The sequence below is a fragment of the Alligator mississippiensis genome, chromosome 14 (assembly GCF_030867095.1).
Source record: "Alligator mississippiensis isolate rAllMis1 chromosome 14, rAllMis1, whole genome shotgun sequence".
Lineage (NCBI taxonomy): Eukaryota > Metazoa > Chordata > Crocodylia > Alligatoridae > Alligator > Alligator mississippiensis.
This window is the reverse complement of record NC_081837.1, coordinates 37,288,591-37,315,233: the sequence shown is the minus strand read 5'-3', so window position 1 is coordinate 37,315,233 and position 26,643 is coordinate 37,288,591. Positions and strand designations below refer to the sequence as shown.

The window sequence follows — 26,643 nt, the reverse complement described above, 5'->3', positions numbered from 1 at the left end:
GGTTCCTCCACGCTGGAGGATGACCATGCCCTGGACCTGAGTGCAAGCGGGACCCGCAGGACATTGCTCTGAGACCCATATGCTTGTGAAGCCATTATCGCAGCATGAAGCCGTGTGGGTGGAAGCAGCCCTCTCTCTAGTGGGTCCAAAGGGAATGGCTGCACCCGCTGCAGGGACACGGGCATGGCCATGTCCCTCCAAGGCTGGCTGCTGCCTACTGGGGATTCAGCCTGGCTTCAAGTCCCCGTGTCCCAGGCTGTGTTCCCATCGCCTGAACTTGTCCAGACCAGCAGGCTTCTCTGCTTGCTTTGCTTCTCTTGGGTGTACCAGTCTGGCCCACCAGTGGGTGCAAAGCACCCCCAGGAAGGTGTTCCTCAGGTGAGGACAAACAGAGCTTCTCAGATGGGATGTATGTAACCCACGCGGGGAGCTGAGAGCCGCATGAGAGTCTGGGCCCAGTGCAACAGGGCTAAGGGCTCAGGTTAAACCCAGGTCCCCTTGTCCTCTCTGCTATTTTAACCCATGCTAGGAACACTCCCCTGCTTGCCAAGGTGTCGTGCCATTGGGCTGGTGCCTGGCATTTGTTTCTCACCATGTCTGGCTCTGAAATAGCCAGGCTGTGCCATCAGGCTCTCCAGCTGGCCTCTGCTGATGTTGCAGAGACTGGTCACACTCCTAAGCAGCTGCTCAACTGGTGTGATTCTTGCTCACTTGCGCTTAGCATCCCCCATCGCTGCATCCACCCCACAGATCTTCTGGGGTTACTGGTTACCAGTAGCAAAACCGACAGGCTGCGCTGGCAAGTGCCCAGCTGTTTCCATCCCAGACTCCAAAGAGGCCAGGGCTAGAAATGACCTACCTCAAGGAAAGGCCCAGGTCCTTTGCAAAGTAGCAATGGCAATTCTGTAGGTGCAAGACTTGTCCTGCATCAGCACAGGGCAGTAGGTAATTCATAGGAAACAAAGTAATCAGGAAGTGTGGCAAGTTCCCCTGTCCATTGGGTAATTCCCACAGGGGCCTGTGAGATTCTCCAGTCCACTGGTGATTTGCAAATCTCTTCTGGGATCCACCTTGACCTCTCTTTCAAGCAGCACTCTGTTATAATGGTGGGGCCTTAGGGAACCTAATCTCCCAGACACAATCAGAGCAAGGTGCTGCACAAACAAGTGCTGAGAGAAAACCTGTGCCCCAGAGCAAACTAAACAGCAAGTAGAAAGTAGGCAGTAGAAAGGAAGCCTCTGCCCCATTTTGCAGACACAGAGACATGAAGTGCCCTGAATCCAGATCTCCTGAGTCCCATCCCAGTGCCCTGAACACAGATCCCTGTGCCATCTCTTTGCATCTGGGCTGGTGATGCCTGGGCATTGCAGCATGGGCTGAGGCTGGCAGCTAAGAGGTCCCAGCCGCTTTGCATCTGAATTTAAATAGGAACTGGCAGAAGATGGGTTTGCCATGTCCCGTGTCCCCAGAGCAATGCCAGAGATCAAGCACTGTGTAGTGGGAACTGGGGACCCCTTTGCCTCCCTTCGTGGCCCCAGCTCGCTGAGCTCATCTTCCCATCCGGCCTTGTCCTGCAGCCTGGCTGTGCGCTGCTGGCCACTGGGTCCTCCTCCTGGCTCAGCAGAGGGGGAACTTGGCTTGCTCAGTCACACAGGACAGTCAGCAAGTGAGTTTGGGATTTGAAGGTGCTGGGATCATAATGACTCACACCCAGATCTGCCCTGGGCTGAACACAAGAGATAACAAGGGCGTTGCTCCAACAGCCACACTCCCCCAGGGGGGCGTTCTCTGAACACCCTTTTCTTTTTCTCCAAGCGAGGCTGCTTTTTTTGCAGCCTACTCCGTGTTATTATTATAGCCGGGTTTTGGCTAATACAGGCTCAACTGTGCTGCCTGGCATGGACCAGGTGCGCTGCCAGATCCTTGTACTGAGCCCACATGTTCTCCCTTGGTTGCATAACTTCAAACTCCATTGCAGTGAGGCACCGGCCCTGCTGGGAAAGGGATGTGTTACTAGGGCGGCCATCATAAAGGACAGCCTGGTTGCCCTCCCTCCTCTATTGATTTGAAACCAGATGCCTTTATGTCCTCTATTTTTCTCTTGAAGGCCCCCCAAGGACGTGGCTCTTAGGAGCCCAGATCCTACTGGCGCAGGCAGACATCCTCTGGAGCTCATGGTTGATTGTAATCGCTGCTTGCAAGATGCCCTTGACTGAGAAAATAACTAGAGCAGGCATGCCTGACTCCCTCAGCCCTATGGGTTAGCAGTGGGGCGCGGGGCCAGTCTGAGGGCTGGATCGGACCCACAGAACAGCCCCATATACTGGAGCCAGCACGCAGGGCTGATCTGGTGCAGGTACGTCATGCAGCACGTGCCCTGTGCCCACTCTGCACGCAAACCCATTACTGGGGACAGCTGGCACAGGTATGTACTATATGCAGCATGCACACTAGAGCAGCCCTGTGCACCGACATACAGGGATGGGCATAGGCCTGATCCGCCCCGGCCCCAGGACCAGTACACAAGGAAGATCTGGCATAAGCACTGATACAGCGTGTGCCCGGGACCAGCCCCCTGTGCCACGTGCTACGCCAGCAGTGCCAGGTTCAATGCATGCAGGATCAGTGAGACCCACGGGCCATAGCACAGGGCTCCATGGGCCAGATCCAGCCTGCAGGCCATACCCTTGACACCCCTGAACTGGAGCACAGGACCTAAAGCCCTAGGTCCATAATGCCATTTTGCAAGCAGGGGATCTCACTGCAATGCGGCATGAGGACAGCGGGTACTGGACAGCACCCCAGCCTCTGCCTGGAGAGTGGAAGCAGGCATCTGCCAGCTCCCTCTATGTGCAGAGACTGGAGGAAGGGGACATCCATGCAGGAGAGGCAACGGCCCTGGAAAACCTCCATAACACCACCTCAGGCAGAGACAGCAAAGCCCAGAGCAGGAAGGGGACTGTCTGGAAGCCAGATGCCTCCCCGGCTGCCTGGAAAGGGCTCGGTCCCGGACAGCTGCACCCTCCAACAAGAGCCCGCCATGCTGCTGCATACCTGCATCTGCAAGCAGGCTTGACTGGGGCTGCCAGGAAATCCAATGTAGCGCACCTGGCAGTTGCAATAAGTGAAGGAAGAGTGACAGATCCACCCTCCCAAGCCAAATCCTACCCCTGGGTTTCCAAATGGATGCAGCTGCTCTCCTTTGTCCCCTGCTCAGGGGCAGAAATGCACAGCGGAGCAATGAGCATCTTCCAGGTCCTAGTTTAATCCTGCATGCGGTTTCCACGGCAGGGAAACTTCTCCGTTGCTGCCCCCTCCAAGAGGCTGCTGCACTTGGCTCCCACCTGCTGCTTTTCGGGGACCCATCTCCAACTTGAAATGACACTGCAAGACGCACGTTCCCCATCAGGAGGTTGCAGGCAGCTCAGAGGCCAGCAGAGGCTAAGAGAAAGCTGTCGTCACATTTGCCCCATCAGCTGCCCGCGGTAACACAGGCTGGACCTTGTTATCTGACATTGGTAGCGTCCCTCGCATGGGGCCTGTCAGCACTTGCTCTCACACCAGGCTGCTCCACTGCAGAGCAAACCTTTGCAGAGTCAGAGCGATAGGGAGTATCAGCTGCTTGTACCAAGCCTGAATGTGCCTGTGGGGCTCAGCCACTGCCTGATGGGGAAAGCTGGGCACAGGAAGCACCACTGCCCTTCAGCAGGACCCTGAGCAAGGCTGGCACCCTGGCAGGGAGGTTTCTTGGTGCTGTGGCTTTGATTCAGCTATGGAGGGAGCTGGCAGTGGCCTCTCCTTTAGACCTAGATTTGAGGCCCCTGGATGGCAGCTGCTCTGGCTGTTCATGGCAATCTCCTGGTGCACCAAACCTCAGCCTGGCACAACCATGCTGTGGCTAAGCAAAAGGTGACTGAGGGCATAAGCTGATGGTTTGCAGGAGGCCAGGAAAAGCCCATCCCACAGATATGCAGCACAGGACAACTCTTCTGTTGCCCGTCTGTAGCCAAAGCATACAGCACAGGATCTCCAATGGACCCCATAAAGCGGTTCATTTCCAGGCCCCTGCTTTGTAGTAGCTGACAAACCACCACCGCAGCGGGATAGCTCTGGGCCCTCGCAGTGCTGAGACAGCCCCTGGGTCACCCTCTCCCTCCCTCCCTCCCCTCCTCTGCCAGGACAGCCCCAGCTGCCATGCAGCAGGGGAGAGGCTCCAAGCCTCAGAGCACAGGGGCAGCAGGGAAGGGCTGGGCATGGAAGAGGTCTTGCAGATCCTTACCCCACCCCAGCCAGGTGTGCCAAGGACTAAGACAAGCCAGTAACCGGCTCTGCCTGGCTGTGGGGGCAAGAGAGACCATTGGGAGCTTGGCTCAGGGAGGGCTCTGGGGCCAGGGCAGGCTCCTGCAAGCTGCCCTATGCCCAGAGAGGAGCCACAGGGTCCCTGGGGCTGGAGAGGGCAGTGGAGCCACGCAGGTCCTGCTCCCCCCCGGCCCCCCAAGGGGCCAAGCAAGGGCAGGGGGCAACAAGTCCTCCATGAGCCAATGCCCTTTGCACTCCCCATGATCAGGGCACTACCTGGCTTCAGGTGCTGAGCTGCAGCGGGGCAGAGTGGCTCTGGTGCCCAGCAGGGAGGGCACTGATGCAGCCGGACCAGGTGCATGCCGTGCACTGGATAGGGGGTCGCCCTAGTCTCCTGCCTTGGAGAAGGACCCCTTGGGTTGTGGGATAGGCTGGGCAGGAGAGGCACCTGCAGCCCCACACTGACTCTTCACTCATGTCCTCCCCCCACCCAAACAGCAGGCCCCAGGGCCACCAGCACAGAGCTTTGCTGCCAAATCTTGGCTCCCAGACGCTAAGGCATCCACAGCTTTGGCAGTGCAGGTGCTGCACAGAGCTCCAGAGGCAGCTGCAGACCGCGGCCACTCTGTGCCCCACTGAGCTGTGCTTGATCTCAAGGTTGATTAGCACATCCTCAGAAGCAGGGACCGCACCTGCTGCAGCATGGGCTGCAGGCCAGGGTGAGGGCCAGACCCACGCGAACACCAGAACTGCCATTTCCTGAGTCAGACCCTAAGCGCGCCTTGCCCAGCCTCCTGTCACACAGGGGCAGAGAGCGGCTGCAGAAGGGGAAAGTGAACTGGGTCGGACTTGGGATTTTCCCCCACTGCTCCTCTCTCCCTTGCAGCCTTCAAGGTCTAGGATTCAGAGGCCGTGGCCCTCGCTCCCATGCTCAAGAAGTCATCTAATCCCTTTTTGAGTCTGGCTCAGCTGTCAGCTTCCACCACATCTGGTAGCAACGAGTTCAGGCTTTAACGACAGGTGGCGTGAAAAGGAACTTCTTCTCACTAGTTTTAAACTCGCCACCTACTAGTTTCACTTTGTGACCTAGCTCTTGTTTTGAGAGAGTCGATAACAAACCCCTATTCACTTGCTCTTCACCTGATCACGTCCCCCCTCAAGCAGCTCTTTTCTAACCTGAATAGACCTGACCTCTACAACTGCCCCCACCCCTCAGCCATTGCCTCAGGACGGACGCCTCGGGGGTGAAGGTGGCATAAAGCCCCAGCAGAGAGGGAAGGCAGGGGGAAAGCTCAGCATTGAGCTGGGGAAGCTGAGTGTGGAGGCACAAGAGAGGCACGTGGGTCATCTGCCTGCTGCTCTTGGAGCTGAAGACAAGCCAGCTCTCACCTGGCCTCTCCTTCCTGCGTGCCTTGCCCAGCAGCACAGCAGATGTACTGGGATGCTTGGGCTTCTCCCATGGGAGGCTCCCACATTTTTATTTTTTGGGGAACATTTTTCGTGTTCCAGGTCAACTCCGAAGCCATCTGAATCATTCAAGAACCATAAGTGGCCCTGCTACCAGCAAGTATCCTCCACTGGAGCTTCAGATACTTCCACATCCTTTGGCAGACATCCTACATGCAGGCCCAAGCCTGGACACTTGGGGTTCAGATGCCCACGTTTCACTTGCCCTCAGCCATATGGCAGCAGGAGCAAGCTAGGGAGAAACCTCCCATTTCCATAAAATCGGCATGTGGCTGAGATCCTCCCGCTGGAAGCTGGCCAGTGGGAAGCTAACTATGAGGCTCTTGTAGGGGAGTCCTGTCCACAAGCAGACATGGATGCACCTTCCACTACACAGCGCTATTTTAATTGTATTTTCAGCTCAGGTTTCAGACCAGTGCAGCCACTACACTTGATCTTAGTCCACAAAAGGCCCGCTCCCTCTGGCCCAGTCCTCCAGCCCTGTTTGCAGCCCTGTTTGTCTGAGCCAGGGAAACTGAGGCACAGAAGGAGTCAAAGCGACTTACTTATGGTCACTCAGGCAGGATCAGGATGCAGGAGCCCTGCCTGCCAGGGCAAGGCTGTAGCCACTAGGCCACAGCACTGCACAGAGCTGGAAATAGGACCCGGGAATCCTGGATTCTGTCGTACGACAAGACGACAACACCCCCGTCTCCTAGCGGTACGCACCAGTTTCATACCCCATGTCCTTGTCTTCGGTCACCTACCGGGGGAATGCAATTTGAAGGCACCTGCTTGGGGCATGATGAGCTGACTGTCCCCAGCTCAGGCACAGTCTCCACCCATAGCACGACTGGTTCCCCAGTGCCTGTCGGGACACACCGCTGGTTTCAGACAAAGGGCTGGCGGTGGGTAGTGCTGCTGTCACAGAAGCCAGGGGCTGCACCCAGAACCAGGACCCGGGTGTCAGGTGCTCTAAGTGGGTAGAAAGGTCCGTGTCCCTTGACAAGGGAAGGCAGCTGGAATTGTACGCGTCCAGCATCGCAAAAAGGGCTGATCCTCCCTATTGCAACCTGGGCATCCAAAAACCAGTGTCCACAAGTCCCAGCTGATGTAAACAACTTCCACTCAACCTCAACCTATTTCCCTTCCTAAAGCCTTGGGGTGGAGGTGGGAACATTGAAGGCCCACAAGGCTTGGCTGGCCAGACTCTGCAGAAGCACAGATTATCCCTCTTCTCCAAGCATTCACAATGGCAGAGCTGTATTGAAGACAGGATGGGGCAGGAGGGGGCACAATTTTTCAATGGAAAATTATCTGGCATATGAGCGACTCTGAGCCGAGTGTGAGAAGGGGATACAAGGCAAGGGAGCCCAGTGTTCATCTCTCAGAGACACTTGCTGGAAGCTGGCTACTGAAATCCTTTAGGCCCCTTCCCAAATCCCAGCCAACCAAAGGCAGGACAGGAACGTTATCAAGATGCACTATTTATGCCGCCTCCTCGCCGCACGCCTCCCCAATCTCTGCTTGCTGCATGAGAAATGCCGCCCAGAAGGGAACACAGAGCAGCCGGGTATTAATTCCTCTCCCATGCAAGCATTTCCAAAGAGCGGCTAAAAATAAAATCAGCAATTTCTAGGAAAGTTCCTTAGAGAGACAGGGATGGAGGGAGAGACGTGCACGCTGAGCGGCACCTGGTGGCAAAAAGAGCTGTTGCAGCTGCTAGGAAGGAAGTGGGCCCTTCTGGGCTAAGGTCTGGGTAAAGAGGGCTGCAGCTTGGAGGCATCTTCTGTATTGAGGACCAGCAGCCCCTGTGTTTGAAATAAGCTTCAGACTGGGTGCTCCCGGGGCTAGAACAAACAGCCCCAGCGATTTTCTGCTAGTACAACTCATAGCACCTCTGCTTTTGCCGCTGTCTCATCTCCATCACCCCTGACCAGCCTAGCGTGGAGGTCTCCCGCTTAGGGGTAGTGCTGCGTTTTCAGCTAACCCGTTCTTCAGTGGAGCTGCCCTTGCCCGACGTGAAAGGGGAATGTACTTGGTTACCTGGTGGCCCCCAGATTGTTTTGCAAACTGCAGCCCTGCCCGCACATCCATGGGGTACTCTGCAGAATGGCTTGGTCCAGGCTAGACACTTTGGACAGGCTCTGACCAGTGTCCCGGGGAGGATTTAATGCCTGCACGAGACCTCAGGATTGAAGGGCTCTTTCCTGCTGGCAACAAACTCCCTGCAAATCAGTTCATTGCCCCGTGAAGAGAGGCTGAGGCAATAAATGCAACTGGGGGTTGAACGTGTAGCAGCAGAGAGAAGAGGCAAGTCAAAGGCAGGGCGCTGAGCACTCAACTGCCCTCTCCAGTTAAGCTCTGAAGGGCACTTGTGACTAATCCATCTGGCAGCTCTGTGCTGGCACGGGCTTGCTTTTCCATTGCACCAGTGCTCGGGCATGAAAGCAGCTCTCTTCCCCCTTGACACAGCTTCTTGGAGCAGCACAGCACTCTTCGCCCCGCCATGCTGGCTTGAAGCCTGCAAGTACTCTCATGGACAGCTCCCCTCTCCTGCAATCACGTCTCTGGGGCAAGTAGCATGCCCTTTCTGTGAGCTCAGTGGGAATCCAAACCACTGTGCAGCTTCTACGAGGGAGCAGCAGCTACAGCCCGAGAGCCCAGACATCAGCTCAGAGAAAAGAGGCCTTGCCCAGCATCCTGACACCATGCTAGACCCCAAGTCCATGGGGTGGACTATCCCCAAGAAAGTCCTGCCTCTGATTTCAGCTCCCGGCAATTCGGCAGCAAGGGAAGCTCCCACTGATAATCTGCTTGCAACCTGGTTAGGGGCCAAGCTGTTGCAGCAAGAGGGCTATGCAGGATCCTGCATAGATATTTAGGCATTGAAAGCTTACTTAACAGTGAATGCCTCCAACCTAGTATCTCTGGAAATGGGGGGTGGCAGAAGAGGATTGTCAGCATCATCCTGCACCAAGGGGCTGAACACCCGCTCTATGGGCCTTGCCCAGAACTGCAAATAAAGCTACCAAGCTCGTGCTGCTGGCTCACAGCAAGCCCCTTCTCCTAGCAGAGGCTGCAGCACCGACATCAGCCCGTGAACCTTGCATGCCGCCCTAACTGGACTGCGTGCTGGCTTAGAGGGCAGCTGACTGCTGCCCCAGATGCATTCAAATGCAGTGTCACAGCCTCCCAGCCAGCCCTATGTGGTGAAAAGCATTGTGCTTAGCTATCAGAAGGGTCTGTCCCATCCTCAGAGGAACGTGGGATGATAACCAGAGCAGGAGCACAATGACTCTTAGTAACTCAAGTCAGTAGAGGGGCAAGGAAGGATCTGGTAGAGAGTGGTCTGTCACCTTTCCTAAAGCAGATCCCAGTACCTACCGGCTGACAAGCTAAAGCTTGTCTAAGCAGCTAAACACCAGCAGCCTGGTTTGCAGAGAGCTTAGCATCTCAGGTATGTGGCTCTTGGAAATCTAGGATCACAATGGGAACCAGCGTGTGCTGAACGCTTCTGGAGATCGGGTCCCGTGCGACTCAGAATCACAGAACAGTAGGATTAGGAAGGACCTCCAGACGTCATCCAACCGTGCCCGAGACGGGATCATCCCTATCCAGCTCTTTTTCCTCCTGTTCACTGCACTGAGCCAATAAACTATGGGAAAGCAAGCTGAATATCATCTGGCTCGTGGGCCACCTGAACTTACTAGTCGAGGTCCAAAGGCCGACTTTTGACCTAAATCTTTACAGCGGCTCTCCATATTTTGGGGTCCTTCATCATTGCTTCTGAGGACAAACGCATCATGACACCCAAAGGGAGATGTCCAAGGCTGGCAAAAAGGGTTTTACTTGTAAGGATGGGGCATATTTGATGTGCAGATAAGTACAAGAGCCCTCAGTCTCCTGGCTCCCCTTCCTCAGCCAGAGGGCACTTGCAATTTGGTTCCACATAAAAGCGGCAGAGTGGATCAGAGAGGACCAGATCAAAGCCAGCAGGTGAGGATCAGAGGATGGAGTGGACCTCCCTGCCCCTGCGACTCAGACACGGATCTCTTGTTCCATTGCAGAGGCTTGAATAGACTGACATTGGCACATGAGACGGGCCAGCTCCGTAAGGGGAGACGATCTCCTGATTGCAATAAAGCAGATTGGCACACATTGGCATAGCTCCATTTTGAGGCCTGCGAGTAAAACTATAAGGTCACCTAACTGCGAGGGATTCCACGGCCTCCAGTCAGGTCCTCACAGTTATGCCTGCTCTTCAGCACAGGGAGGGAAGAAGTTCACACTAGAATTAAAAGGTAGATATTGAGCCTTTCATAATGCACCTCGTACCACTTCTGTCTACCAGCCAGGAAACAAGATATTCTGAAATGCATATGGAGCCAGAGGGAGCATCTACATGTGCACTTGAATGCACAGTAACCTACTTTACTGCGCATTAAAGTAGCACATAAAAACCATGCTATTATGCTAATGCGCAGTAAAATAGGCTACTGTGAGTTAAGCATCACCTAAAAAGCGTGTGCTTGTGCTACTGTGCAACAGGGCAGCCTAACGTGCATTCATTTAGTACCTCACATCGGTGGTACTAATTTAATGAACATTACAAAAACACATTAATGCACATGGAGACACACCCAGAGTCCTCTAGCAAAGGGAGAGGGAATGTATTCCCCTCTCACCAGTGGCTGCAGCCCAGAAGACAGATTCAATTGCCTCAGCTCCTCACTGATACAGAGCCAGTCTTGTGCCCTTACACAGGATGGGGAAGCAGCTAAATTGAAGCCTTGGAAACCCAGGGGAAATGCAAAGCTAAGATCTGTGCTCCTCCCACCATGGCACCGTCATACACTAAGGATCGGGCAGGAAGGGGACCAGAAAAAGGACATGGCCCTGAGGATGGCTTCAGTTGTGTTCTCCAGCAACCACCCCAGAATGCCCTGTCTTCAGTTGATCAGCTTCCCCTACCCCTGCTGCAGCTCTCCATCTATTCCCTTTATTATTCCCACATCCCCACAAACGCACCCTCCTCAGCTGCCTCGGACTCCACCTGTACATCTGCGTTCTTCTTCCCCGAGGAAGACCACAACCGCAGTAAGTTTGGAGAAGCCAAGGGCATGACTGGGCTATAAGAAGCTGATGTGCACGTGAGGTAGGGAGGGCCAACTCAAGGAAGTTGCAGAGCTCTTCTCCCAAACTGGGCCAGAGGCAGAGGCAGCCCTGAGGTGTGAAGTGGTTGCTTCGTCTCCAGATGTTCCCAACTGCACAACACTGCTCATCCAAACTGAACAACAAAGCTGAGCTCTAGGACCTATTTGTTTCGGTCGATGTGTGCATCTCCCTCCTGCGCGGTGTCAGTGCTTGCCAGCCAGTGCTGTGGACCAAACTTGACCACGCTTGGAGCTCCTTGCTCCTGTTCTGACAGGGCCTCTGTTTCAGCAAGGCACATTCAGACTTTGGGCTCTAGCTACTTGCCTAACTTACCCCTGGAGGATGTCTCCACCCTAAAGGGGCAGGAGGGGCATGCACTAGCCGAGGTAACTCCTGAGCAACAGGCCATGCTGAGGGGCATTAGAACTAGCTTGAGCCCCTGCTGTGGGCAAAGTGAGTTAAAACGGCTCATTTTTGTGATGGATTTTCTCCCCTGTGCTGTACTGAGGGAAGCCTTTGCTTGCCATGCCAAGCCGGAGCACTTTTGCTGCCCGACCGCCCGGTGAAGTCCAACTCCAGACAAGAAGATCGGAGTCAAGCGCCGGTTTTAGAACATGCAATCACCCTTCGTGAGCCTTGACCGCAGCGGACCGTCAGCGTCACAGTAACCGAACGGCTGCTGCTGTACGCAGGCGCAAATGCCTTGCTGGTGACGGAGAGCTCATATTTGGAAGGCGCTTCAGGAGGTTCTCAAATGAAGGGCATTACACAAACACCGTCTGCTGGTGATAGCCGGGCCCTGATCTGGCATCGTGTTGTTCAGTATGGGTACATCAGGCCCAGCAGGGCTTTTCATGCCTACTCACTGTTACAAGGCATAGACGCAACCTGAGATGGGGAACCCCTAGCATGTTATCTATAAGGCCTGACCCCAGGGAAAGAAGGAACATCGCAGATGAGATTCCCATGCCCCCTCCCCCCCCATTAATGGGATCCAGTTACACACGCAAATCACACTTGCCCTGCCTTCAGCTACTTTAAGCCTTTATTTTTCCTGCATTTTAAAACAATGCCTTCAGGAGGAGGCTTGCAAAACATTTATGCAAGAAGTGTGATCAAAGGCAAAAAGGTTAAAAATTCATTTATCAATGCAACAGACTTAGCCAGACAGGGGTAAGCAGCACTCTGGTTATTTTTATCCAGCCGCATACAGTACTTGCATATATTGGGTGAAATGGATCTCTTCTGTAACATGTATATCCCTCCTCAAGAGCGCTTTGGCACTAGGAAACGGACGGTCAGACGTGATTACTTTTCTCTAGCCATTTCAAACCAGCCTCTCAGCAGACTGCTGAGCAAGCTCTCGGCTCCTTGCTCTCTGCCACAGTGAGATTGCAGGTAAGAACCTAACAGCTCTAATGAGAGGAAGCAGAAGATTAGCTGCACTGCCTTAAAAGGAGGCAGGGGAAAAGAAGCAGCCAAAAAGCAGCCCATCAGTAACAGATACTTCTAGACAGACCTCCAGAGCCCAGATCTCTAGTGGAAATGAAGGTGGCCCTTTTGGATCAGCAAACAACTTTCCAAGGAAGACAAGTTGTCGCACTACACCGAAGCATAAAGCTGTGCGATCTCCTAAGCTGAACAGGCTCCAGTACAGTCCGTTGCACGGAAAGCAGCAATCTCTGCGGGTCAAATTGTACCATATTTCCTCACATGCAACAGGCCCCCAAATAAAAGTATTCACCTTATTTTTGAACGGCAGAATGAAGATCTTTCCTTGGGAGCCCTGGGGTGGGGTGTGGGGAAAGTATCCACAGCCAGAGGCTAGGGAAGGAGCCCTGCATGCAATGCACATGTAGCCTTACTTGCGGTTTCCCCTGGCAGAGGCTGAAGCAGCAGAAACAGCTGTTGCCATATCTCCTCGATTATATATAATGTGCAGCTCAGGTGCCAGCGGCTGAAATAGGTACTGATCCACGTGGGCCACAACTGATCCAATGGTGCAACCCTAGTTTAGAAGAGGGTGCTCTGCTGGTGGAAGTCTGGTCCTTCAGGTAAGAAATGACATTCAATCTAAACCGATACCTCACTGAGATGGTGACTAGGTTGGCCCCAACAGTTCAATTCATCTCCAGTTTGGAATAATGTATTGTGGGGACCTAGTTTAGGCTGCTTAAGGTATTCACCACCTGCTGCCTCACTGCAACTTTGCATAATTAAACACTGGGGATGAACCCAACGCAAGACTGGGGAAACCTTCAGTGCCTCTGTCAAATTCATCTCAGTCTGATCAGCTGATGTTTAATGTCTAGATCCAGGCATCAAAAAGAGGCAAAGAAAAGACATTTTATACCAGCCTTACAAACCAGTAACATTTTTTGCTTTAAAAGTGAACCTTGTAAATGTAAGATCTGGGTTGCAGAGAAAAGTATCACCTTCAACTGGCACTTCTTTTCTGCCTTTTTTTTTTAAACCCTGAAGTCATTAGGAAGAAATGCATTAAATAGCACTTTTTTGCTGTTTTGTGGCTGGTAGGTTGTCTGTCCCGTCTTGTTCATTTGCTCTTTCCCCCTTCCTAATTAAGGGCTGAATAAAGGCCATTTTGTTCTGTGCTTAAACCACTGGAATCCTACTTCATGCCCGAGACCCAAGTGCTACTGCAGTACAATCTCCAACAATACCAGGAAAGCTAAAAACAGGACAAGCATGTGAGGAGGCAAAAGCTGGAATATGGCTTGTGGTGTTATTCCCAAATTCATTCAAAATGAGCCTTCTAAGAGACAGCAGGAAGCAGAAAAATATTATTTGGGACGTGAGGATGTGCCAGTTACAAAGCTGTAACGTGGGCTTTGTCCTCAAGGGGAAAATTGACACTAACAGTTATTTGTGGATTAACTCCCACTTCAAACCATCTTATTCAAGAGTAACTGCAACCTATTCTGTAATGACTATTGCACTTGATATTTGCAATGGGTACTGCTGCAGAATGACTCCCCCCTCCTCCCCTCCCCTGCCCCTGGACTTACCAAGCAGATTCAGAGGCTTGGCCCTTCACGCAGGAGATGCTCTTCCATCCATCCCAGGTATGGTGGAAGCTTACGTGTTCGGGGAACAATAGCAGGAAGAAGAGAGAGACCACACAATAAGCAGCACTGCGTGTGAAATACTGGTGTGTTTATTGGTTGGCACTAGATTACAACCTACACTCTTGTCAAACTTGCATTCACCAATTTTAGAAAGACAGCGAAGCCCTCCCCCTCTTACACAACTCCGAGAGGAAACTTTTTAAAAGCAAAAAAAGAAAGAAAAAAAGAAAGGAACTGCACTCTGATGTAATGGGCCCAGCTGGCAGCTGGTATAGTTCAGCAAAGCTCCCCGCACTTCTGAGGAAGCTATGCTGAATTACATCAGTTGGTGACGGGGCTCAAAATAGACAAAGATTTATTTAAAAAGTGGGATTGGGAGTTTAGTGATGATATCATAGCTGAATCTAGATCAAAAAGAGTTATTAGTTTCTGAACATATCAAAAGAATACATCTCAAACGTATCCAGATACCCAATGAACCGGCCAGCCTAGACTTAACAGGGGCAGAAGAGAATACGCATCTCTGTTATCCCTAGGCTTGTCCTAAAGGTCTGACCCTTGAAAGAAAAAAAAAAAAGTGTTTTGAGTAGATTTTACAAAAAAAAAGTTGCAAAACCAAGGACAAGTCCAAGTCGGTAAAATGGTGACACTTGGGGGAAAAATCAAATTTCAGAAACATTTTTGGCAAAAGATATCACCCACAAAAAGCTCTTTTAAGACCAGCCACATGGTTAGGATAGATTTAGACAAGCTTTTCAGTATGAAGGTACCTTCCTTGGGCCTCTGGGAGAGCAGCAGGTACAGCAGGGCTGAACAGCAGATGGACCAAAGGATTGTGGAAAGCTCCACATGGAAATAAAGACAGGATAAGTCTACTCCCTAGTTTGTTACTGCATCTCTCATCTGTTGGCTACCTGATAGTTTTTTAAATCCTATGTTTTATTTGGGTTGTTTTTTGTTTGGGGGGGGGGGTTGCTTTTTTGGGCGGGGGGAGGACGTTTTTTTTTTTTTTTTTTAAAACACGTTTAGCCTTTGTTCCATCTACTATTTAGCTCTGCTGTGCCTGCCTCTCCCCCAGAAACCTGATGAAAGGTATAGTGATACTCAAGTGCGTCTAAATCTTCCCCAATCAAGCAGTTCGTCCAATAAAAGGTATCACACACAAAAACTCTTGCCTCTAACATATTTCCGGGACTGTCATAGCTACTTCGCTCCAACGCTTTCAGAAACTTCTTTGCCATTTTCATATTCCTTAAATAATTATTCCAACTTGTAATATTACCAAAAAGGTCCATTTTATTAAAAGGAGCGTGACACCAAGTGGTGGGTTAAGAGTACATGCTGTAACCAGAAAAGGAATCTTAAAAGGCATTCAATGTCCAAATTTTATTTAAAAAAAAAAAAAAAAAAAATCGAGAGCTGAATATCAAACTCCTAAAATCCCCGTCTTATTTTAATTCTGACAACCTGGCTTGCTTGGGGGGGGAGGGAAAACTGGCATAACAAAAACTCATCTGATGTTTCCATTTGAAAACTGAATTAGCAGACAGCAGTAGCATGAGAGTCAACATTGATTTTTCCGATCAAAACATCCATTCTCAGCATTAGCGGGAATAAGTGGAGCTTACAATACACAGGGCATTACCAACCACACACAGATATAGCATTTATATGCCAGCGTCCCAGTTCTGTACATTTTAAGTGACTCAATGCATCTGGGATGTTCAAAAAACATCTCCCAGAAGGACAGCTTGGTTTGGCAGTTTCAGCTGATTCTGCCAGCTGCAGAAGTAACCAGAAGGGGTAAGCGATGGGTGGGACCTGGACCGATCTCACAAAGTCACGTCCTTGGTCGTTCGGATAAATTCAAATGCTCCATCTCAGGTAGAGCCACGTACAGACACAAGTGAATAAAACCCAACAGCTGTCATAGTCAGAATTCCCCAAACGTTTTGGTCTTGGAGGTGTCTTGGTTAGATAAGGAATGACAACAAAGTCCAAGACAATTATGCCTCATCAGGGCTCACTGAAGCCAAACTTGTGCTGTTTTACTGCAAAGGACACCAGCTATTTCTTTTTTATAGACAGTCTGAGAGTTTTGATCAGATCTGGGATTCGGTTCGTTAAGCTGGGGTGTGCCAGTAGATTTCCTCAGCATAGCGTTTCTGTGAGAAGAGAGAAAGCAGGGTGGAAAGTGCAGATTTGGGTTCTTTTACAGAATCAAAACTATGCTGCTGGATACAGGATGCTTAGAAAATGCAGGTGGAAATCCCAGATCTATTTCAGAGAAAATAACTAGCACCATTCTACACTGCCAAAAATTATGTTTTCACATGAGACTAATAGCTAATGCCAAAGAGGGGGGGCGGTCTTTTTCACGGGAATAAAAAAAAAACACTTAAATGCATCTTAAATCCAGCTAAAGCATTCTCCTTTCAGCCTGCCTATTCCCCCTTCCTTGATTAGGTGACAATTTATGTGCTCCCTTCCATCAGAAGAATAGAAAACTCCTCGCAAAGACAAATTGTAAGGAGGTGAGGGAGTAGGGATGCAGGCAGCTAAAGGAGCTGCAGGAGGTTGAAATGAGCAGGACCCTAGGAAGTAGCATGTCCAGGGTCCCAATCCTTCATATGCAGGAGGTGATGCTGTAAAGGAAAGGAAGGTCTTTCCAAGATCAGCGACCGCAGGTGGGGTTCAGAGCTCCAGTCAGTAGTTTTATGCAGAGGTATTGTTCAAGCACACTTGCCTGCCCAGCGTTAGTTTGAAAGTCTCTGTAGGATGACAGACAACGGGTATCCTTGAACAAAGGACCGGGCTGGCGATAGCATGACACAGAAAAGGTACTAATCTGCTGGAACTTCCTCTGCTCTATTTGACATAAACTGAACACGAGAGATTCAGGCTTTAAACTTGCCCATCACTTAAGTGCTAAAATTGCTCTTGAGTTCCTGAAATGACAACAGATTTCCTCCTCTACTCCACACACCGAAGCCCCGCACAAGAGTATTTCCCTCTCTTCTCATGCATGCAGATGGGAACATTTTGTTCGGGACTTCCAAGTCCCGTTGACAGCAATCACGGAGGCTTGCTGCTACGCATGGAGAAATGACCCTAACCAAATCCACCTCGCAGGAAGAGAACAGTTTCTTTAAGCCCTATTTGCATTAAGGAATGGACTTGCAGGTCCTGCTGAACTGATGCTGCAAGCCTTTCCTTGCCAGTGCGATTTGCAGTATAGCTACAGAACGCTCGACTGAGATGCGGGGCAGGCAGCCAGATTGCGTGTGACAAATGTTGTGTTTATATGAGACATTTTCCAGCACCAATTGCTATCAACTGTTGTCAGCAAATCGGTCATTTTTCTGGGGTGGATGGGACAAAACTGACAGCATCCAAATCAAACTGCCTTTCCTTCACTGCCTACCATGGCACTGTTTTGAATTACTGCCAGCTATGGATTTCCATTCAGGGAAGGTAAAAACAGCACAGTACTGACCCCCTCCCGCCCCCCCCCAAACACACGCGCACAAAATAGCACTTATAAAAAAAAAAAAAAAAATCAGAAATCACCCATTTCTTTCCAGACAAGAACAGATCCTTTACCCACATAAGAACATTGCATTTAGTACTGCCATTTTAAAAGGGAGAAGTAATAAAGAAATCAGGAGGTACATTAGCCTAAGAGATGGGGGAAGGTAGTGCCCTTTTAATAATAAAAAGCAAGAAAAAGGAAATGCACTTGTACTTCGGGGAGGAAAACGTTTAATCTGTGCACAACAGCTCTTGTAAAATGCCAGTGCTAGACTTGGGAACAAAAGCAAAGTCTCCAGATTTTCTGGCCCAAGGATTGCACCCCCCACCCAGCCACCACTGCCCCTAGTCGTGCAGCCAGGACTGAACAGGTGCCTTTGTGGTACACAGGAGAATGCCAACTGCTTTTGCTCTTTGGGGTGATGATCAGCTTAAAGAAGATTCAAGATCAGAATCATCTAAATCACCCAGAAATGCTAGTGAAAGGTATTAGCAACATTCAGAGAGGCTTTCCCTCTCTTCTCTCAGTCCCAAGGTCTTCATTGTCCCAGGGTCCCACGTCCTACCTCCCCCTTTGTCAGACTTCTTCTACCCAAGGACTGGTTGCAACTCTCTCTACAGGGCATCTCAGGGCAGATGTCTACACCAGCTCCTTCTGATCTAGAAGCGAAGGGTCTTTGAAGTGCAATCCCCAACCGAGTAACACGTCGTCCTATTCCAGCACTGGTACGAGTTTAATAGTTTCAGGTACTGGAGGGCACCCCCAAGTATCTGCCATTAGAGCACACGTGAAAATTACAGTTACAAAACACATAAAAGACAGAAGAAGCCAAATCCCAGAGTGCCCATTTTAAACAGACAGAAAAGAGCAGCGGATGCAAACACAAGCTTCCACCTATAAAATGTACCACCCTCCAGCTGCAAACACAACTACATGGACTTCAGTGAGGGCTTCCCTCAAGTAAAACGACAGATCCATAAATTAACAGTTCAAATACAGGAACATTCAAAAAACAGACCCTCTTCAGACAAATAATAGCATGTTGCCGAAGTTTTCCGGGAGGAATTTATGGGGCCTTTTCCCACAACCAGCGCCCAAATGTTTTATTCTTCACGTCTTCATCTAACAAGTTTAGGGAGCAATTAAAAATGATGGTCCAATGATGGAGATAGTATTTTTCAGCTGCTCCCACCATCAGATCCAAAATTTTATGCAATTGCCAAGAAATATCACGCTACTAGATCTGAAATGTCTAGCCTCTCTTCTTAGATTAAGTTACGTTATAGGTTAATATAATTCACCAGTAATATTAGCCTAATACTTCAGCTTTATCTAGTGGTATTAAGTGTAAACAGGTCAGCCGACCTTCAGAAAATCCAGACTAGGTCTTCCTGCTACAGGAGATGACTATACTGCCTCAAACCTACTACAGGATCCTCCCTAATTTCAAGAGATAAATATCTTCTACAGCTTCACCTTGAAATGTTGCAGTTGTGAAGCTCTTGTGATGCTATGCGCCTCCTAAATTAATAGCCCAGCTTCGAGACAGTGGCATTTGCACACCATGCTTATAACGTCATGGCACAGGGCATCTTCAGTAGGAATCCCTGCTCCATAATCTGCACACCTATTAGTTGTCACAGTATCAGTCCCACTGAGTCTTATTAATTTATACCAATTAAGGCATTTTGAATCTACGTTTTAAATTATTTACCACAGTCTTATTTTACAAAGTAGACGTTAACCAAGGCAAATGTTTTGCCAGACAATACACTTAAGAGATGCAAATGCAAAACATCCATGTTTCCTAAAGTCTTGCCACAGAGAAGAAAGCAGCAGGGTTTTCTGATCTCCTACAGGGAATTTTTGGCTTAAATTACAATACATGCCATCTAGCAATGGAAACATGGATAAAACAGCTCTTCCAGTATTAAGCAGTAGTTTCTTTGTACATAGATGCCAAGAGCCAAGACTACAAAAAAGTCTGAGCCTCCACCTGCTGTTCACAATATTCATTTCCCACATCTGTAGTAAACTCAGCTCTACAAACCGAACAATCCAGCTTTGTGGGGAGGTCAGAAGACACTAGCTCTATTTTCGGCAGTACTGTATACCGGAACAGAAAAATTCCTTCATTCTCCTCTTGATGTTTCTTGTTATACTACCCGCTGGGGCCTGACAGCACTAAGATTTCCAGTTTCCTTATAATCAGCATATATCCACACAGCTAACCACTAACATGCTCACATACAGTAATCTAGAGCGGGCACTTTGAATCTAAATGCAGATCACGTGAATAAATTTAAATGTGGAAAAGGAAAACCAGTCAAACTATCTGCACCGCAGGCTCTGAGTACAGTTCCTTGTTTTAATCCAGCAGGTAAATTCTTCCACCCTTTGAGCATTTTAATCTTGAGAAGGGCTAGTGGCCATAACTGATTTTCACTGAATGCCCGAATTGCTTTTAGTTTAAAGCAGGCAAACCCTCACGGCTACATCAAACTAAAGCATGACCACTAGACAGAACAGCCTTAAGGACACCATCTGCACTCTTGCGTGCCCAGGCTTAAGGCGCTCTAATGTCGGAGTTCCAAGTCAATTATTGAATACATAATCTATATGTATTCAATAATAAGATCTTACCTCGGACACTTCCAGGTCCATAGTGTCAAGCAAAAGACCCCAAACACGCTTGCTTCTCAAGCCAGCAAGAGCTCAGGCTCTCGTAGAGCCGAGCGACCGCTCTCCAGAACTGCGTGAAGCTTGCCCAGTCCATCCAAAACCTCTACATGAATGGGGCCTTCAACATCCAGTGAGCAGTCAGCCTTGCTGAAAAGGTTATACTCAGAACGAAAAGGTTGGCTGAAAAGCTGATGAGGGGAATGCTGCACATAGAAGCTGCTCCAAAGACCTGAGTAGTTATACGCCTCCAAGGGGAACCTAGCCTATCAGCTTACCCACCTGTTCTTCCCTCCCCTGAAGAACAGCAGGACCTGGTCCCAGCTACGTTCAGATGACTCAGACCAAATTAAGTAGTAAGAACTCAGCTGTATGCTTCTAATCACAGTCATCTCTCGTAACACATTTAGTGTTTTTACCATGAAAACCATCAGCTTCATAGCCACTGCCATACACTTGTATTTCTTATCATTTGCAACTGATGTAAGAGCTCCACACTTTGCTATACATTTCAGTAGTTCATTTTCAGGACACTTAAAATAGGCTGAACTGCAGATGTAGGAAACAATGTAATTTACTTTATCTATCATTTAAAGCAAAAAGCAGGCAATCGTTTTTTTGTAAGGATCACTTGCTAGATCTATGCTATGGTGGATCTGAAATAACCAGAATTGTTAATAAGACGGCCTATTATAGGGGCATTCTAACTGGTAAATTTGAGGAAAATGTACTGGTGGACAATTTTGGGGGGAGTGGGAGGGGGAGAAGGAGGAGGAAAAAATGTTGGTCAGATTTAAAGTAGCATTGCTAAATTAGTGAGGATAAAAATAAACGTATGACTAAGAGGTGAAGAAACTAAGACACCTACTTAAGAACAGGCAGAAGAAAAGACTGCCCTGTATATAAAATTAAATCCTGAGGAAAAGTTTCCTTCTAGCAGGGTGATGCAGTTTTATTTACTACAAATACTGAGTTCTGCCTTTTTAAATGCCCTTCTAAAGAGGCCTCACATGTCAATTAATTCAAAGTTAAAACCAAAAGATTTACAATAACTGGTTCAAGACCCCCATGGATTTTATATATTCTGTTGCATGTACAGAGACTTTCTAAACTGTGGGATCAGAGAACAAAAGTAATACCACTGAAATCACTGTTCACTGTACCAAAACTGTCTTTTTGAGAACTATTTCCAAGAGCTTAAATCTTAACTTACTCCTCCTGGGTGGGTGGGTGGGGGGCGGGCACGTGCGCAGCGGCATTACTATTCCCTATTAAATCTCTTTTATTACTGTTACTAATTGCTTCAGCTTTACCAGGGTGAGTTATAATTGGAACCATGGTGTAGACTGAACTTTGGCCGCCATTGGTGCTTTTAGCATTTCATTTCTGCTCTAAGCAAAACTGAAGTAGTGCCAGGTCAGAATTATAAAGGTATTTAGGTACCTAAAGATAAAAGAAAGGCACTAGTGGGATTTTTCCACCATCACCCCCCATTTTTAGACACTTACGTACCTTTAAAAAGTCTGGCTCACAGCATCTTAAATGCAGTTGGCAGGCTGCAGCTCGTCCACACCAGAACTCCCAACTTTGGCAGCACTGGTAGATCTGGATCAGTGTTTGACAGTCAGAAAATACATGCAGTTTTTCTAGTGCAGAAAAGACCTCTTTCTCCGTGCTCCTTTTCTATCATTATTCACTTCCAAGCAGAGCACTACAATAGGGCGTGTGGGAGAAACCATCTCCCGCCATCTCACTACTCAATTACTCTTCCTCCTCTGCGGTCAGCCTTTCAGCTCGTTAGCCCCAGTGAGAGAACCCTCCTTAGAGATGCACAGAATAAGATGTACAGCTGACAAAACACTAGGAATGGTCGGGTTAGTGACCTCTTGATGTCCAGTTGAAAACCTGACTTTATTCACATTGGAATATCAGGTTCAAAAGGTGATGGAGGAAAACCCTATCACTGGCAACTCCAAGCTAAACTCTACACGCAATGAATATCTGCTACTTATTCAAATGAAAATTCTGCTTTAGGACAGTAAGGCAAACATACCGAATCTTCATGCAAGTAGAAGCTACCAATGGACTTTCCAGATTCTTACAATCTTAAGAAAATTTTAAACCAAATCAAGAAATTCCCACCACTCTATTTTATGGACGGCTCCTAAGTCTACACTAGCTAAAACCCATGCTCAAATCAAGATAGGAACGGTACTGAAGGTCACAGAAGAAAGGGGCAAATCTGTAACAGATGGTTAAACCAGCACCAGCCTTGATTTACCGAGGGAGAAAGAGACATCATAGCTTTAAACTTAGGGCCAGCCTGGACAATACATACTTTTTTGGTAAAAATGTCCACTACTGCCAATACCAGTTCAGCAGCACCAGTCTTTGTGATGCTGGAAGTCTGTCATAATCAAGTTGGTGCTAGCCACCACTGCCAGAGTTATGGAGCCATTATAAAAATTTGATATGTTTGCATCTAAAAAGGTAGCTTAATCATCAATCCCAAACCAATTAGGTGTCATTTTGGCTAACATTACTTAAATGGATATACCACCTGGCTACTTCAGGCATTACAGAACCTCAGACAGTGGGAAGGATGTGAATTCAATATACAGTGCCAACAGGGGAAGAGAAATTTACACATAAAAAGCCTTGCTCCCGATTTAAGTGCACAGCTGTTCAATAAAAACTACTTCCACCTGAGGTGCTGAATCTTCTATTTCCAGTTAAAAAGGCATAACACCAGCCACTCAATGGAACTATATTAACAGCATCAAGTCATGCCACATTAAATACTTTCTTGGCACAATTTATTTTTCTGACCCAAACAAATAAGCCATTAGCAAGTCATTAACAATATTCTACCCTAAATTGTCAGTTTAACAGCCCTGTAAAAACATTTTTTTAGATTTAAAAACAAAAAAAAAATGTGCATGCTATTGATATTAAAACTGCAGTTACCCTTTCGGGAGTACCAGCTGTTTTGTTGCAAAGCATTTTCAACATATTCATCTATACAGTGAAAGACAAAATCAATTGAAGGCAGTAAATGGCTGTGTTAGGTGCCGCTGACGGCTTGGTTAAGAGCGATCCTTTTATTTTCTTGTACATTTCTGGATATAGTATTTTAAGCCCTTTTTCAGAGTTCGGTTTAGGCTGCTCAACAAAGACCAAGAGGGGATTGTACACTCGTTTCTAAGTCGAAGGGAACTGAACTGGTGTAATTTAGGCTCAATTCCAGATGCTCAGTTTCAAGCTACTACTTGACTAATGCCTCAGCATTTTTCTTGCATGTGGCTTTTCATGTTGATCACTGGCACTGCTTTTGGCCTTGCTCTCCCCATGATGAAAACAGGGAGAACCAGCAAAGGAACAGAAAGGGGTTTCAAATCAAACAGCTGCTTGCCAAAGTAGCAAAGCTATCACTTTCCATTATATCCCAGGCTCCGTGGACATTTCTATCAAATGGTTAGATTATAATTCCCTATTGGGAAGAGAGAAAGCTCTTGAACAGTCTTGAGCATTTATTAGAATAAATTGTGTTAAATAAAAAAGAAAAAAAAAGAGTACTGCAGATTTAATTTCACATCTTGGCTCTGCTCTGACAAAGGAGAAGTCACTGAAGGCAGCAACCAGCTCCTGTCCCAAGCCAGGGATTAACTAATGCCCCTCCCAAACCTGTCCCTATCCCACCCCCTCCCAGGCCCAACCCTTTCCATTTTTATTTCCCAACTAGACAACACTGTTGGCAAATCAAGACAGCATGGAATTTACATCAAGAAAAACAAAACTAAAGCAAAAGTGTGATGTGTGCCAATGCATCAGGGGAGCTACACTATTCAAGGGTGTACTACTCCACACTAGCATTGCTGCCTGGGAGCCGGTTGTACCTTTGTCAGAGAAAGTTTAAACCTTCTGAGCATGCTCCATGGTGCAATTAAGTGCTGCAACGCCACAGACAAGAGACTGAACACCTGAATTTTTTCCCCAGGACTTCTTTTCAGGGACGCAACAGCCATTCCACCAAGGGTTTGTACAATAACACTCAGTAAGTACAATCCGATGCTTTAGCACAAGTTACAATATCCAGTTCAGCACGGTGTAAGGCATGTGGACAAGAAGAGACACCAGCAAAATGCAGCAGGATGGGAAAGAATTCCAACCCAGCAGGACCAGCATTGGTGATTGATGCTCCAGTTTGCTAGACTGTAACCCCACTCAGAATCCCTGATTCCTACCACAGAGGATGAAAATTCAGTTTCTATCGAAGCATATCTGAGGCTGCTTGCTTTTGGCTGGGTGGTAAAAGACCAATTCCTTGCATTTCACGCGCATGTCAATGCAGAAATGTTGGCTGAAGCTGTAGGAGAAACCGAACAGCAGGGATGTCTGCAGGTGATCAAAACTCTGCCCTCAACTTCAAGGTGTCACTGCACTAAAATTGCAGGTAGGAGTAAGGGGTTATGGGGGAGTAAACTGGCCCAGCCACTAGCACTGTCACAAAAGGTATTGTTTTTTTCTTTTAAAAAAACAACAACAACAAAACAAGGCAAAACAGATTAATTATGAAACCCTCCTTTTCAGAAGCAGCCCAGGTTTAAAAAAAAATCCTGCGAAATTAAAAAGTTAGATTCCTCCATCTAAAAAAAAAAAAAAAGGAAGAAAAAAAAGTTTACACATATGTGCTGAAAGTGACCATCATACAAGGTCTGAAACAGCACCTTACAGTATAGACTCTAAGACTTAAAGAACTGATCTCACATTTGTAGTCTTCTTTAATTAAAAAAAAAAAGAAAAGAAAAGAAAAAGAAAAATGGCTATGGCTGGGAATGACACACACAGGAACACTTCAGAACACAAGGCAGAGGCGAGACTGACAGCCTCGCTCTCCGGGCCATGGGAGCGGTGTAATGGGAAAGGGGCACTTCATGCACAAAATGTATTTTACAAAATACATATCCAAAAAAGCAAAAAAAAAAAAAATAAAACCCCATCTTGCACTAAACAGCAACACTCTGAACATTTGCTTTGCCACAGGCTGCTGCCCAAGCCTTGTATGACAGAGGAGGCAATATGAAAGGGGGAGGGAGGGAGGGAGGGAGGAGGGTGGGTGGAAATCCATGTTTCAGTCTGTTTTCCAAAATCTCTCTCTCATAGGGACATCTTCAGTCATCTGATGTCGGACATCGAGCTCTCAGAGTACGTCGTGGTCATGACAGGGGTGCCATTGTTTGCCAAGCAGCCTTGCCTCAAGGTTTCAAAATAGGAGGCCTGTACTGGTTTGTGACACTGAAGAACTTTTATGGCATCTTCTATTTTAAACCATTCCCTTTTCCTTCCTGTGGGCAAAGAGACAAATTAATTTTCTTGCTCCATTTACTAAAGAGACTTTTTGTTAAGCTTTTTGCTCTTGACTAGCTCTCTATCAATGTCAAACATGGACACGCTGCAAAACTAAAGTGGGCCTGGAGCTCAATGCTAGTTCAGAAATGCCAGGAGCCTTGTCTTACTAGTCTTCTAATCCCTCACCAGCTGTAAAAGTAAAAGAAGCCTACACCTCCTCCAAATGATTGCTATCATTAGGGTAACAAATCCACCATCCAACAAAAGTGGTTTTGGATTCTGATTTTCATTCCTTCTTAAAAAACTAAAAGGCAAAAAAAAAAACCATGGGGCTCTTTCTATGATTTCGGTGCAGAACATAAATGGACAAAAAACCACCTATTCTGAAGTAACGCATCATGGCACATTTTGAATTCTACCATCTATCCCCCCCCACCCCTTTTTTTGGGGGGGGGAGGGGGGGCGGGAAAGATGCTCTTGAAAAGGAGAGCAACAATACTTCCTAGAGCTTAGCACAGCATGAGTAAGTGCTATAAAAGTGTCCCCACACATTCGCCAGCACATCTCAAATTCTAGTTTACAGCATTCATCTCCTATTCTTGTAGTGGGATGCTTTCTGAACACAGCCTGCCCACAAGCCAAATCATGTGGGAGGGGTTTTAAGCACTACTGACAAATATCCTTTGGGAATTATACTGACAAGCATTTTCATTTGGAGCTCAGATTTTCAGAAATAAATGATCAAGACATACTAACATTAAAACTAGAAAAAAACACCACAGTGGATAAGTCCTCATTTACACTGCCTAATACAGTGGTTCTCAATCTTTATAGACTCAAAGCACACCTTACAGGCAGCTTTACAGACTCAAGGCATAACTTTTCTAAGTTAGTAGCACTCCACTTAAAAATGAATTTCATTTGTTTATTGACTATGGAAAAACAATAGAGCCATCCTTTGGTTGAAAAAAAAAAAAAAAAACCAACTCGGAAAGACCACAACAGGTCAGAATGTTTTTGACATAGCGGATCCCCATTTGGCATCTCTGGGTTCATCTTGTGAGTTATATGTAGACGTTTCAGAGGTACTGGTTG

General features: G+C 48.0%; 1 protein-coding gene across 1 annotated transcript in view; it reads right to left on the bottom strand.

The window, feature by feature from the left end:
• Positions 1–14,055: 14,055 nt before the first annotated feature.
• NUDT3 (nudix hydrolase 3) overlaps positions 14,056–26,643 on the bottom strand; it is a 50,813-nt gene continuing 38,225 nt past the window's right edge. Inside the window, exon 5 of the mRNA XM_006276091.4 lies at positions 14,056–25,544. Within this exon, the coding sequence (XP_006276153.1) occupies positions 25,375–25,544 (170 nt within the window). The 3' untranslated portion in view covers positions 14,056–25,374. The remainder of the gene's footprint in view (positions 25,545–26,643) is intronic.